The sequence below is a fragment of the Sus scrofa genome, chromosome 8, assembly GCF_000003025.6.
Source record: "Sus scrofa isolate TJ Tabasco breed Duroc chromosome 8, Sscrofa11.1, whole genome shotgun sequence".
NCBI classification, from domain to species: Eukaryota; Metazoa; Chordata; class Mammalia; order Artiodactyla; family Suidae; genus Sus; species Sus scrofa.
In genome coordinates this window covers 30,920,546-30,933,174 of record NC_010450.4, presented here as the reverse complement: position 1 = coordinate 30,933,174, position 12,629 = coordinate 30,920,546, and the positions used below count along the sequence as shown (strand labels likewise).

General features: G+C 37.4%; 1 protein-coding gene across 3 annotated transcripts in view; it reads right to left on the bottom strand.

The window, feature by feature from the left end:
• UBE2K (ubiquitin conjugating enzyme E2 K) overlaps positions 1 to 12,629 on the bottom strand; it is a 73,902-nt gene that overhangs the window by 28,511 nt on the left and 32,762 nt on the right. For 2 of the 3 annotated variants that reach the window (XM_021100521.1, NM_001078671.1), the window contains one exon: positions 6,368 to 6,426. The exons of the other annotated variant lie outside the window; for it this stretch is intronic. Coding sequence is in view for 1 of the 2 variants with exons in the window: in NM_001078671.1 (NP_001072139.1) it covers positions 6,368 to 6,426 (59 nt within the window). In the remaining variant the exon portion in view is untranslated. The remainder of the gene's footprint in view (positions 1 to 6,367; positions 6,427 to 12,629) is intronic. 3 annotated transcript variants of the gene reach the window in all.

The window sequence follows — 12,629 nt, the reverse complement described above, 5'->3', positions numbered from 1 at the left end:
CTTGTCAGATTTGCTTCTGCTGTGCCACGACGGCAACTCCTTTTTGTCTTTATAGGGCTGCACCCACAGCATAAGTAAGTTTCCAGGCTAGGGGCTGAATTGGAGCTGCAGCTGCTGGCCTATGCCACAGCAACACAAGATCCAAGCTGCATCTGTGACCTATGCCACAGCTTGCAGCAACATCAGATTTTTAACCCACTGAACAAGGCCAGGGGTTGAAGCCGCACCCTTATGGATACTAGTCAGGTTCTTAACCCTCTTAACCGGCTGAGCCACAATGGGAACTCCTCCCCAGTCTTTCCATTATATTTACTAACCAGTAAAAATTCAAATCAATGTAGCTCATATTTAGAACATATTTTATCATTTATCACAAAATTAATTAGTATTTATCACAAAAGCTTAATGTCATAAATAGGATGAGTACCATATATACGAGAATATTACGAGTTCCCATGGTGGTGCAGTGGGTTAAGATTGTGACTGCAGTGGCTTGGGTTAATGGGAGGCCTGGGTTTAATCCCTGGCCCAGCACAGTGGGTTAAGGATTCGGGGCTGCCACAGCTTCTGCATAGGTCACAGCTGTGGTTCAGATTCAATCCCTTGCCTGGGAACTTCATTATATCATAGATGTGGTCATTAAAAAAAAAAAAAAAAAATTCCAACTATAACTAAAAAATTGAAGCCAGAGGGAGACAAATTTGGTGGGCTGATTGAAGAAAGACTTTTCTGAATCTTTAAGCTACCTCAACATTGAATAGCTGTAATTAAGACAGTATTGGCCTGAAGAGCAACATGAGCTAGTAGCAAAAACATCAGACAGACCTCAGTTCTTATGTTCTGAGTCTACCTTTCTCATTCTTCTAAAAAAAGGCAAGAGAAAGAAGGGTTAATAGTGATTTCAAAGATTAAATGAAATAATGCATCAAGTGCCTAAAACAAAGCCAAGACTATGCAATCACTGGAGATATTTATAGACTAGAGAGGGAAATAAACATTTTTATTGAGACCATAATCCATCCCCATTTAAAGCACACAACTTAATGGTGTTTAGTATATTCACAGAATTTGTGCAACCATCACCAAAAGCTAATTTCTAACCATTTCATCACCTCGAAAAGACACTATGTAACCATCAGCAGTCACACTCCATCCCTCCACACTCCTCCAGTCCTAAGTAACCACCAATCTACTTTTTTTCTCTATGATTTGCCTCTTCTAATATTCATAATAAATGAAATCATACATTGTGTGTCTTTTTATGACTGGCTTTTTCATTCAGCAAGATATTTTGAAAGTTCATTTATCTTACAGCACATATCAGTACTTTCATTCATTTTTTCTTTCTTTCTTTTTTTTCTTTGTCTTTTTGCCTTTTCTAGGGCCACTCCCGTGGCATATGGAGGTTCCCAGGCTAGGGGTCCAATCGGAGCTATAGCCACTGGCCTACACCACAGCACACGGCAACGGCTGATCCTTAACCCACTGAGCAAGGCCAGGGATTGAACCTGCAACCTCATGGTTCCTAGTCGGATTCGTTTACCACTGAGCCACGATGGGAACTCCTCATTCACTTTTATAACCAAATCCATGATATGGATATACCACGTTTTATTTTTTCACTCAGTTAATGGACATATAGAGCACTTCCACTTCTTGGTGACTATAAACACTGATGGTATGAACATCTGTGTACAAGTTGTATGACTACATGTTTTCTTTTTCTTTTTTGGCTTTGCCTATGGCAAACAGAAGTTCCCAGGCCAGGGATAAAACCTTTGCCACACCAGTAACCTAAACCACAGCAGTGACAATGCTGGATCCTTAACCACTAGGCCATCGGGAAATTCCTGGACACATCTTTTCATTTCTATTGGGTAGATACCGAAGTAAAACTGCTATGTTTACCATTTTGACCACACTATTTTCCAAAGCAGTCCAACACTTTACATTCTCATCAGCAATGTATGAGAATTTCAAATTATAGAGGAAATTTAAGCATCAATGCTACCGTATTTCACAATGATGTTGCAGAGAGAAGCCAATGGACTACTTCAAAAAGGCTCGCTTAGGAGTTCCCATCGTGGCACAGCAGAAATAAATCCAACTAGTATCCATGAAGATGCACGTTTGATCCCTGGCCTTGTTCAGTGGGTCAGAGATTTGGCATTGCCATGAGCTGGGGTGCAAATTGAAGATGCAGCTCGGATCTGGCCTTGCTGTGGCTGTGGTGTAGGCCAGCAGCTGTAGCTCTGATTTGACCCCTGCCTGGGAACTTCCATATGCCATGGGTACAGCTCTTAAATGCAAAAAATAAAAAAAATTAAAAAGAAGAAGGGTGTCTTAGGGTGGTAGTCATGATTAACACTAGCTAATATTTACAGTGTGCTTAGTCTGTACAGGCACTATTTCAAGCACTGTATTTCATTAAATCTCAGATACCATCAATATAGCACTAGTTTATAGATCTGGAGAGAGAAAAAACTCTGCCAATTAAGTTATGACATGACACCCACTGAAAGATGTACCTTGATTTCAGAGATGCTAAAAATGTGAAAAATGTTTCACAGAATTATTAAAATACTGTTTTTATATGGACTAACTCCAGTGTCCAGGCTTGCAGAAGTTCCTGGGCCAGGGATCAAACCAGAACCACAGAAGTGACAATGCTGGATCCTTAACCTACTGAGCACCAGGGAACCCCCAACTCCTTTTCATTTTTTTCCACTGCTTGGGAAAAAAAGGTTTTTTTCCCCTTATTTTTTATTTTTTTAAAATGATTTTTATTTTTTTCCATTATAGTTGGTTTACAGTGTTCTGTCAATTTTCTACTATACAGCAAAGTGACCCAGTCACACACATATATATACATTCTTTTTCTCACATTATTCTCTATCATGCTCCATCACAAGTGGCTAGGTATAGTTACCAGTACCATACAGCAGGATCTCATTGCTTATCCATTCCGTTTTTAATTTTTTAATAAAGGTATAATTGGTTTACAATGTTGTGCCAAAACTTTAATCTTTATAATACTTGGAGAGGGTGAGTTCCTGTTGTGGTTCAGCAGAAATGAAACTGACTAGCATTCATGAGGACGCAGGTTGGATCCCTGGCCTTGCTCAGTGGGTTAGGGATCTGACGTTGCCATGAGCTGTGGTATAGGTTGCAGATGTGGTTCAGATCTGGCTGTGTTGTAGACCAGCGGCTACAGCTCTGATTCAACCCCTAGCCTGAGAATCTCTCTGTATGCTGTGTGTGCGGCCTTTAAAAAAGAAAAAAAAATAAAAAAACTATTTCAGGAGAGGTATATAAAATTCTTAGCACAAAGCAAAAGCTGCTCCTCTCATTATTTTATAGTAAAAATACAATGGCTGAGAGTAATCTCTCTTGAGATCTTTTCTTTCTTCCTCTTTATTTCCATTAAAAAAAAATTAACCTCAAGTGACGACTACTCATTCTAACAACACTGACAACCTTGATTATCCAGTGTAGGGTAACCTGAATGAGGATAAAAATTAAATCAGAGTTATAAGATGAGTGCTTAATAGTGGTCATTTCTAAGTGGTAACACTGAAAAAATATTCTTTTAAAATACTTCATAATTGGAGTTCCTGTTGTGGCTCAGCTGCTAACGAATCTGACTAGAATCCATGAGGACGAAGGTTTTCAATACCTGGCCTTGCTCAGTGGGTTAAGGATCTGGCGTTGCTGCAAGCTGTGGTGTAGGTTGCAGACACGGTTCAGATCTGCCGTTGCTGTGGTGGCTACAACTCCGATTAGACCCCTAGCCTAGGAACCTCCATATGCTGTGAGGGCAGCCCTAAAATACTTCATTATTCAAATTTCTACAACAAACACAAACTTCTTTTATAACAGGACAGAAAAAAAAAAATCAACAAGGCTTAAAAGGCAGAAACAGGAGTTCCCGTCGTGGCACAGTGGTTAACGAATCCGACTAGGAACCATGAGGTTGCGGGTTCGATCCCTGCCCTTGCACAGTGGGTTAACGATCCGGCGTTGCCGTGAGCTGTGGTGTAGGTTGCAGACGCGGCTCAGATCCCGCATTGCTGTGGCTCTGGCGTAGGCAGGTGGCTACAGCCCTGATTGGACCCCTAGCCTGGGAACCTCCATATGCCGCGGGAGCGGCCCAAGAAATAGCAACAACAACAACAACAACAACAAAAAAAAGACAAAAAAAGACAAAAATAAATAAATAAATAAATAAATAAAATAAAATAAAAAAAAGGCAGAAACAACCAGAATGTCCATCAATAGTTAAAGGGATAAACAAAATGTGGTGTGCATGTACAATGGAATACTAATAAGCCTTAAAAAGGAATGAAATTCTGATTCAAGTTATAATACAGACGAATCTTAAAGACATATGCTAAGTGAAACAAGCCAGGTACAAAAGGATAAATATCGTGATTCCACTTAAATGAGGTACCTAGAGTAGTCAAATTCATAGACAGAAAGTATAACAGTGGTTACCAGCATAGGGTAACAAAGAGTTATTGTTTAGTAAGGAAGAGGAAAAAATTCTGGAAATGGATGGTGGTGATAGATGCATAACAATGTGAATGTGCTTCATGCCACTGAAAATGCACACTTAAAAAAGGGGTTACAATAGTAAATGTTACATTATGTATACTTTACTACAATTTAAAAAAATTAACCAGGCTTATCAAAAAACAGATGTACATAAACACAATAACAGGCACCTCAAACTGGTATGTGACTCAACTTCATCCTAGAACTTCCACTACCGTGTATATATTTTTTTTAATTTTTCTTAGGGCCGCACCCATGGCATACAGAGGTTCCCAGGCTAGGGGTCCAACTGGAGCTGTAGCCACCGGCCTACACCATAGTCGCAGCAATGCAGGATCCGAGCCGTGTCTGCGACCTACACCACAGCTCATGGCAATGATGGATCCTTAACCCACCAAGCGAGGCCCACATCAAACCCGCGTCCTCATGGATGCTAGTTGGGTTCGTTAACCGCTGAGCCATGACGGGAGCTCCTCGTGTCTATTCTTAAATGGGAACAATCATTAGACTGAATGAATGAATTTGGATTCATTTTCTAAATGATTACTACCATATGCTCAAGAAACACCATGCTTTTAGGAGCACAGAAAATACAAAGCTGTAATCAATTATATGTCAATAAAACTTAAAAAAAAAATACAAAGGTGTATAAGACATGGTGTTTGACCTCAGAAGCATAAAAGCTAGTGAAAGATACATATCCCCAAATAATACATTAATTGGTACTATTCCAATTGTGTTGGTACCACATAAATTATATAAAATACTTCTGAAAGTAGAGGGAGAAACATTTCAACAGGCACAGCTTAATGGAGAAAGCGATACTTTACCTAGACCCTAAAAAACCACTAGAATTTTAAATGACTATGACAATGATTTAAGTGTAAATGCCAGGAAAGTGTGAGAGAATAAGCATTAAAATACAAGTTAGCAAATAATCTAGGCTAGAAAATGAGACCTATGTTATGAGTGAGGGTGGCAGATTAGGACAGAAAAGACTGGGATCAAGTTATAAGAGCTTTTCAATGTCCAGCTAAGGAGTTTAGACTATTAACAAGTAAAGAAACATGATCAACACTGCTCTTTAGGCAGATTTACAGAAGAGCACTTCAAAGAATGAACAGCAATGGCAAAGATCAAAGGGTGATTAAATAATAGGCAAAATAGGGGAAGTAACAAAGCTAAATGCCTAAACTAAAATGGTGATGACAGCAAAAGTTAAAACATAAAGGAAGCTATTCAATCAAAAAATAAGTTTAGGTTAGTTTCCTTTATTATATACAATCCTAGGTTATTCTGCTTCCTGTTTTAACATTCATCACAGTTGCAATGATTTGATCATTAATTTTTTTTTCCCAGAGAAAATAAGCTCCATGAAAGAAAGGACAGAACAAGTCTTATTTATTTAAATATTAAATATTTAAATATTTATACTGGCACTAAGTACACAAATCACTGTTGAATTCAGAATACACTCTTCCCTAAAAAATATACTTTTTTGAGATGAATAAGAACTTGTATAAAGACTCTCTAAATGTGGGAACACTGCATATTTTTCCAGACCTAGAATTTAAGCCACTGTCAGATATACATCCTACTCCTATCTAGAGCCATTACTAGCTGCTTCTGAGTAAGCTTGTCTCATTCCAATTCCAGAAGCAAGCCATCTGTCACTACCTGAAATCTTGTCCACACTAAATCTGCACAGTAAGCAACTTGAAAATCTGTAATTTTAATAAGTACTAAATATACTAATTAAATGAACCAAGAAATATATTTTAGAAGTTCATGCAAAAAAACAGGCTTACAATACCTTAGGGGGATTAAATGGATATGTTTCTGGTATTTTAATCTCTAGTTGATATCTTCCTCCTAAAAAATGAAAATAGAAAGTTTAGAATGCTGATCATCTCAAATATATGAAGCCAAATATAGTGACAGAACTTTTAAAATGTACTATTCTATAGTCACTTAAAACAGATTTATTTTATAGTTGAAACCCAAAAAGGAAATAAAAGCACTAGTTTTTAATTTAAAGGTCATTTAAAGCATACAGAATACCCATTTTATAAAACTGTTATTAGTTTATCAGTGAATAATCAGGCTACAGATGGATGAATACATTAAATTCACAGACAACCCAATGCCAAAGACTTCACTTAAATAATTATGCAGCACAGGTTCTATCTCCTTTTGCTTCCTTTAGTCCAAACTGATAAGAGTTGCTAAGAAATAGAAAAACTTAAAGAAAAAAAAGTCGGGAGGTATAAGGGCACACAGATGGTACAGAAGAAAAGGATACAGATTATGCTATAAACTGAAAAAAAAATCTACTTCTAGCCAGTACTCTCAAATGCAAAACTGTCCGAAACTTTTAATTTGTGCTCCAAACTAAAATTTTAACACCTCTTGTTAAAATTTTAAAAATACAAAAAAAAAAAAAAAAAAAAAGTAGGAGTTCCCGTCGTGGCGCAGTGGTTAACGAATCCGACTAGAAACCATGAGGTTTCGGGTTCGATCCCTGGCCTTGCTCAGTGGGTGAAGGATCCGGCGTTGCCATGAGCTGTGGTGTAGGTTGCAGATGCGGCTCGGGTCCCGCGTTGCTGTGGCCCTAGCGTAGGCCAGTGGCTACAGCTCCGATTCGACCCCTAGCCTGGGAACCTCCATCGATTCGAAGCTTGAACCTCCATATGCCGCAGGAGCGGCCCAAGAAATACCAAAAAAGACAAAAAATAAATAAATAAATAAATAAATAAAATTCAACAGTAAGACAAGAGATAGGCATAAAGAAAAAAACCTAGTCTCTTCCTCTAATGAGTACACAAAATACAAAACTTTTTGAAGAGACTGTTTTAGCCAGTAGTATATAAACAGAAAGCAACATTCTGTATGATGTGACGTTATCTTGAACAACTAGCAGCTAAATAGGTATCAAAGTTTGGGAATTCCCTGAGTGGTTAAAGATTCAGTGTTGTCAGTGCTGTGGCTCAGGTTTGAACCCTGGCCTGGCAAATTCTGCATGCTGCAGACACAGCCAAAAAAGAAAAAAAAAAAAATTATCTAGCTTCTCATAAATGGGATATTCAAGAGGGAGGATAACTGCCTCTCAGGAAACTCTGACGGGGGAGCCTTGCACTGGATGACAGATTTGAATCCCGACTGTAAGGAACTTTCCAATCCTAGGATTTTATGATCCATTAACAGAACATTCACTATTCCAAAATAGAGCAAATAAAACTGTGCTAGTGAAACATTTACATATGAAATCATGTCTGGGACTTGCTTCAAAATAATCGAGAGATAAATTTTATCAAAGACTGGTCATGCATTGATAGTTATTAAAACTGGTTGATGAAAGTTCCGCTGTAGCTCAGTAGTAATGAACCCAACCAGTAACCATGAGGATGCATGTGGGTTCAATCCCTGGCCTGCCCAGTAGGTTAAGGATCTGGAGTTGCCATGAGCTGTGGTGTAGGCTGCAAACGTGGCTCGGATCCTGTGTTGCTATGGTGTAGGCCAGTGGCTGCAGCTCCAATTTGACTCCTAGCCTGGGAACTTTCAGATACTGCACATTCAGCCTTAAAAAAAGCAAAAATTAAAAACAAAAACAACTGGCTGATGAGTACATGGAGTTTTTTTTTTTTTTTTTTTTTTTTTTGTCTTTTTGTCTTTTGTTGTTGTTGTTGTTGTTGCTATTTCTTGGGCTGCTCCCACGGCATATGGAGGTTCCCAGGCAGAGTTTTTATTATACTATCTGTCTTCTGCATATATCTGAAAATTTCCACAATAAAAAATAAAAAACAGGAGCTCCCATCGTGGCACAGTGGTTTACGAATCCAACTAGCAATCATGATGTTGCGGGTTCGATCCCTGGCCTTGCTCAGTGGGTTAAGGATCCGGCATTGCTGTGAGCTGTGGTGTAGGCTGCAGACGTGGCTCAGATCCAACGCTGCTGTGGCTCTGGCATAGGCCCCTGGCTACAGCTCCGATTAAACCCCTAGCCTGGGAACCTCCATATGCCACAGGAAGCGGCTCTAGAAAAGGCAAAAAGACCAAAAAATAAATAAAAATAAAAATAAAAAACAAAAACAGTAACTATGCACTAGGAGCACTATTAACTCAAAATTCCATACACTCAATTCTAAGTATATTCTGCTACTTCCTCCATTGTTAGGAACAGATGAATGCAGATCTGGGAAAAAAACAAACAAGTAATTCACTGGTACCACTTTCTTCAAGCCCTTTTAGTTCCAATTCCTCTTTTCTTGCTTATTCTTTTTAATAGAATTCCACACTTGTACTGACTGATGTACAAGCTGAACTAGAGACCTCACTCAAAGCACACATGGCAGCAGTGAAACAGAAAGGAAAGTTGTCAAAAGAAGCAAAAAATGACAGGTAAGAGAAGATTATCTGAGGGAATTTTTGTGTATACAGATAAATGTTTTTGTTCAGAGTTATAAATGCTAGCTTCAAATATAGGTATAACAAACTTGTCCTGAGTTAATATGTAGATTCTTCTTCCTTTCTATGAACCTTACTTTTTAAATTAAATTCCCAATTACTGTCTCTATAACCTTCATACAAAGTTTTCCTTTCTTGAATGTCTAAAATAATCTCTTAGGAGCAGTGTGAGAGCTCAGAAATATATAAATAATACTGGACCCTAAAGTCTCTCAAATCCTACTTCTATTCCATATGCTATTAATATGCTCTGTCTTGCATTATTTGACAATTTTCAATACATAACCACTGGTGCATTAACCACAGTATTATATGAAATACATCAGAGCAACACAATTAAGGGAGTTTTAAAGATAACTACATTCTCCTTATCTTAATAGCTTTCACTATACAAAATTTACTTTTTGGAGTTCTTGCTACAGTGCAACAGAATTGGTGGTAGTTCTGTAGCGCCAGGTCTCAGGCTGGATCCTTGGCCAGGCATAGTGTTTCCTTGTTTTGTTTTGGGTTTTTTTGGGGGTTTTTTTCTTTGCAGTATAGTGGGTTAAAGCATCCAGTGTTGCCACAGCTGTGGCTCAGATCTGATCCTTGGCCTGGGAACTCCATATGCCATAGGGTGGCCAAAATTGGGGGGAAAAAATTTACTTCTTGTAAAACAGCTTTTAATATCAAACATTTATAATCTTTAACTTAATCCAAAGAGAAGATAGGAATGAGTTTTTTAAAAAATATCAACAATGATTCCATAAATTTAAAACAACTCTTAGGCAGAAAGGCTCAAGAACTAAATTGTTCCTCTGCCACTGAGCCATTAAGGCAAAAGAAGAAAACTGAGTTGACTTATACAATATGATAATTTTTACTCAATCTGATTACTTTTAACACTCCATAAAACAGCTACCTAGGAGTCAGGATCAGTGGCAAATCTGCTATGACAGGACACAGATTTGATCCTTGACCAGGCACAGGGGATTAAAGGATCCGGTGTTGCCACAGCTGCAACTGTGGCTCAGATTTGATCCTTGGCCCAGCAACTCCATATGCCGTGGGGTAGCCAAAAAAGAAAATTAAAAAATAGCTGCCTTTCTTTTTTTGTAAATCTTTTAATTATAGTTGATTTACAATGTTCTATTGAATTCTGTTGTTTATTTCTTATGATGGTTATTAACAATTTAACATTCCACAAATAAACTTTCGCTTTGGCTATTGAGATTTATTTTAACCCTCAAAAACTAACAAGAGCACTGCAATAAATATTATCAAAATATTTTATCCCTGCTCGTATTTTTTATAAGTATCTAAGTTTATGCCCTGAAATGACATTTTTCCTAAACAAAATGAACTTCTCAATAGTTTTATGATAAAAATAATACCATTTAAGTTAATCTTCTTCAAATATATACACAAGAAGCATATTAAAACTAATCTTATCAAATATTAATGCCTCATTTAGAGGCAGCAGCAGAAATAAGCAGTTAAAAATAACCAAACTTGGAGTCCCTGCTGTGGCTCAGCAGGTTAAGAACCTGACACAGTGCCTGCAAGGATGCAGGTTCAATCCCTGACCTCACTCAGTGAGTTAAGGATCCGGCATTGCTGCAAGCTGCAGCATAGTCAACAGATGTGGCTCAGATCCAGTGTTGCTTCGGCTGTGGTGCAGCCTGGCAGCTGCAGTTCCAATTCAACCCCTAACCTGGGAACTTCCATATGCTTCGGGTGCAGCCATAAAAAGAAAAAGAAAACAAAAACAAAAACCAAACTTGTTTCTAATTAATGAATGTAGTATAACTTAAATCTCCTACAAATAAGTGTGTTGTCCATTAAAAAAAAATTCATGTACCTTTATTAAGGGCTGGTAAAAGGTAATAATAATAAATATTCTGCCTAGTTTTGGAGGTCTCTTGTTTATAAATATCAATTTGCTGGAAGAGCTCTAGGGCGATAATACTACTGCCCTACTATCTTTTAAAAATATAGATTGGAGGGAGTTCCCATGGTGGTATACAGAAAGTTAAAGATCCCGTGTTGCCACAGCTGTGGCTCAGGCCACAACTGTAGCATGGGTTTGATTCCTGGCCAGGTAACTTCCTCATGCTTCAGTTGCGGTTCAAAAATAAATAAAAATAAAATTAAAGATACATCTTGGAGGGAATTCCCTGGTGACCTAGCAGTTAAGGATCCAGCATTGTCACTACTGTAGCTTGAGTCACTGCTGTGGCACAAGTTCAACCCTTAGCCCAGGAAGTTTTGCATGCCATGGGGGTGGGCAAAAAAAAAAAAAAATCTGAATGTAAAGAAAATAATTCAAGAATATTTATAATGTCTGCCTTTAAGAAGAAGCTAGTATATATTATTACATACAACATCTGCTATAAAAGATGAACTTGGTTTTTATAAGGCAACTAGAGATCTCTTTTCCATCTAATGATTATCAAAAGGACTAACCTCAATTAATAGCATCCATGAAAGCATCCAGATGAGGCCTGGTATATAGGAGGCACTCAACAAAACAATATCAAAAATTTAATCTAAGGTTGGCTCATATGAATTATTAAAACAGAAAACATTTTATCATTTAAGATTTAGTAGAATGTGGAGTCCCTGTGTGGGTCAGTGGGTTAAGGATCCTGTGTTGTCACTGTGTGGCTCAAGCCACTGCTGTGGTGTGGGTTTGATCCCTAGGCAGGGAACTTCTGTATGCTGTGAGTGTGGCAAAAAAAAAAAAAAAAAAAAAAAAAAAAAAAAATCATAGAATATGCTACATATTTTAAGGTCTTTAAAAATCTGAATGAAAAGAAAAAGTCTAGAATATTTAATTTTTCCGAAAAATTTTGAATAACTATTCATTACAGAATTATAGAACCGTTTTACATTCAAAGGAGACACAACCACCACTTCTAATATTCAGCCAATCCTGATTTATGCAAAAGCACAAAGTGACTGGAAACACAGGCTTTGAAGTCAAAGGCTATTAGGTCTCAAATCTCAGCTGTGCTACTTAAAGAGATGTCTAGACAAGTTACTTCCCTGAGCTTATGTTTCTTCATCTATGAAACAGTGATAATGTACTTACCTCATAAGATTGAATGAAAAAATACATGTAAGCCTCTAATTAGTAAGAACTCAATAATTGCTACTACTACCAATTCTGTTACATGATTTCTATTAAAAATTTTTTGAATTGCCTATTATATGAAAGAAACTTCGCTATGCTACATAACCCAAATTTACAATAATATTAACTACTGAAGATTTGCCTGAGGAAATTAAAAGCTAGAAAGCTTCTTTCTGTATCTTATCACCAAATTCCATGGTCTAAAGTAGCTACAGAATTAGCAAAGCTGCCTCCTTTCTTTTATGTACGTCTTGAAACAATCAAAGTTTTCATGAATAAAGAAAATTAAGTATTTGGAATACAATTTGTATGAAGACATGAGTGAATGAAATGCTAAATGACAAACAGGGAAGAGGAGCTTTTCTTTAAAAATAAGCATCTTATCAGTCAAAAATTTAAGGCAAGGTTTGTTATAGATACCATATGAAGGATAATTGAGAGTCCATGTAAGTTAAGCTTAACATGCTCGATGTTTCATACTGTTAAATTCTAACTT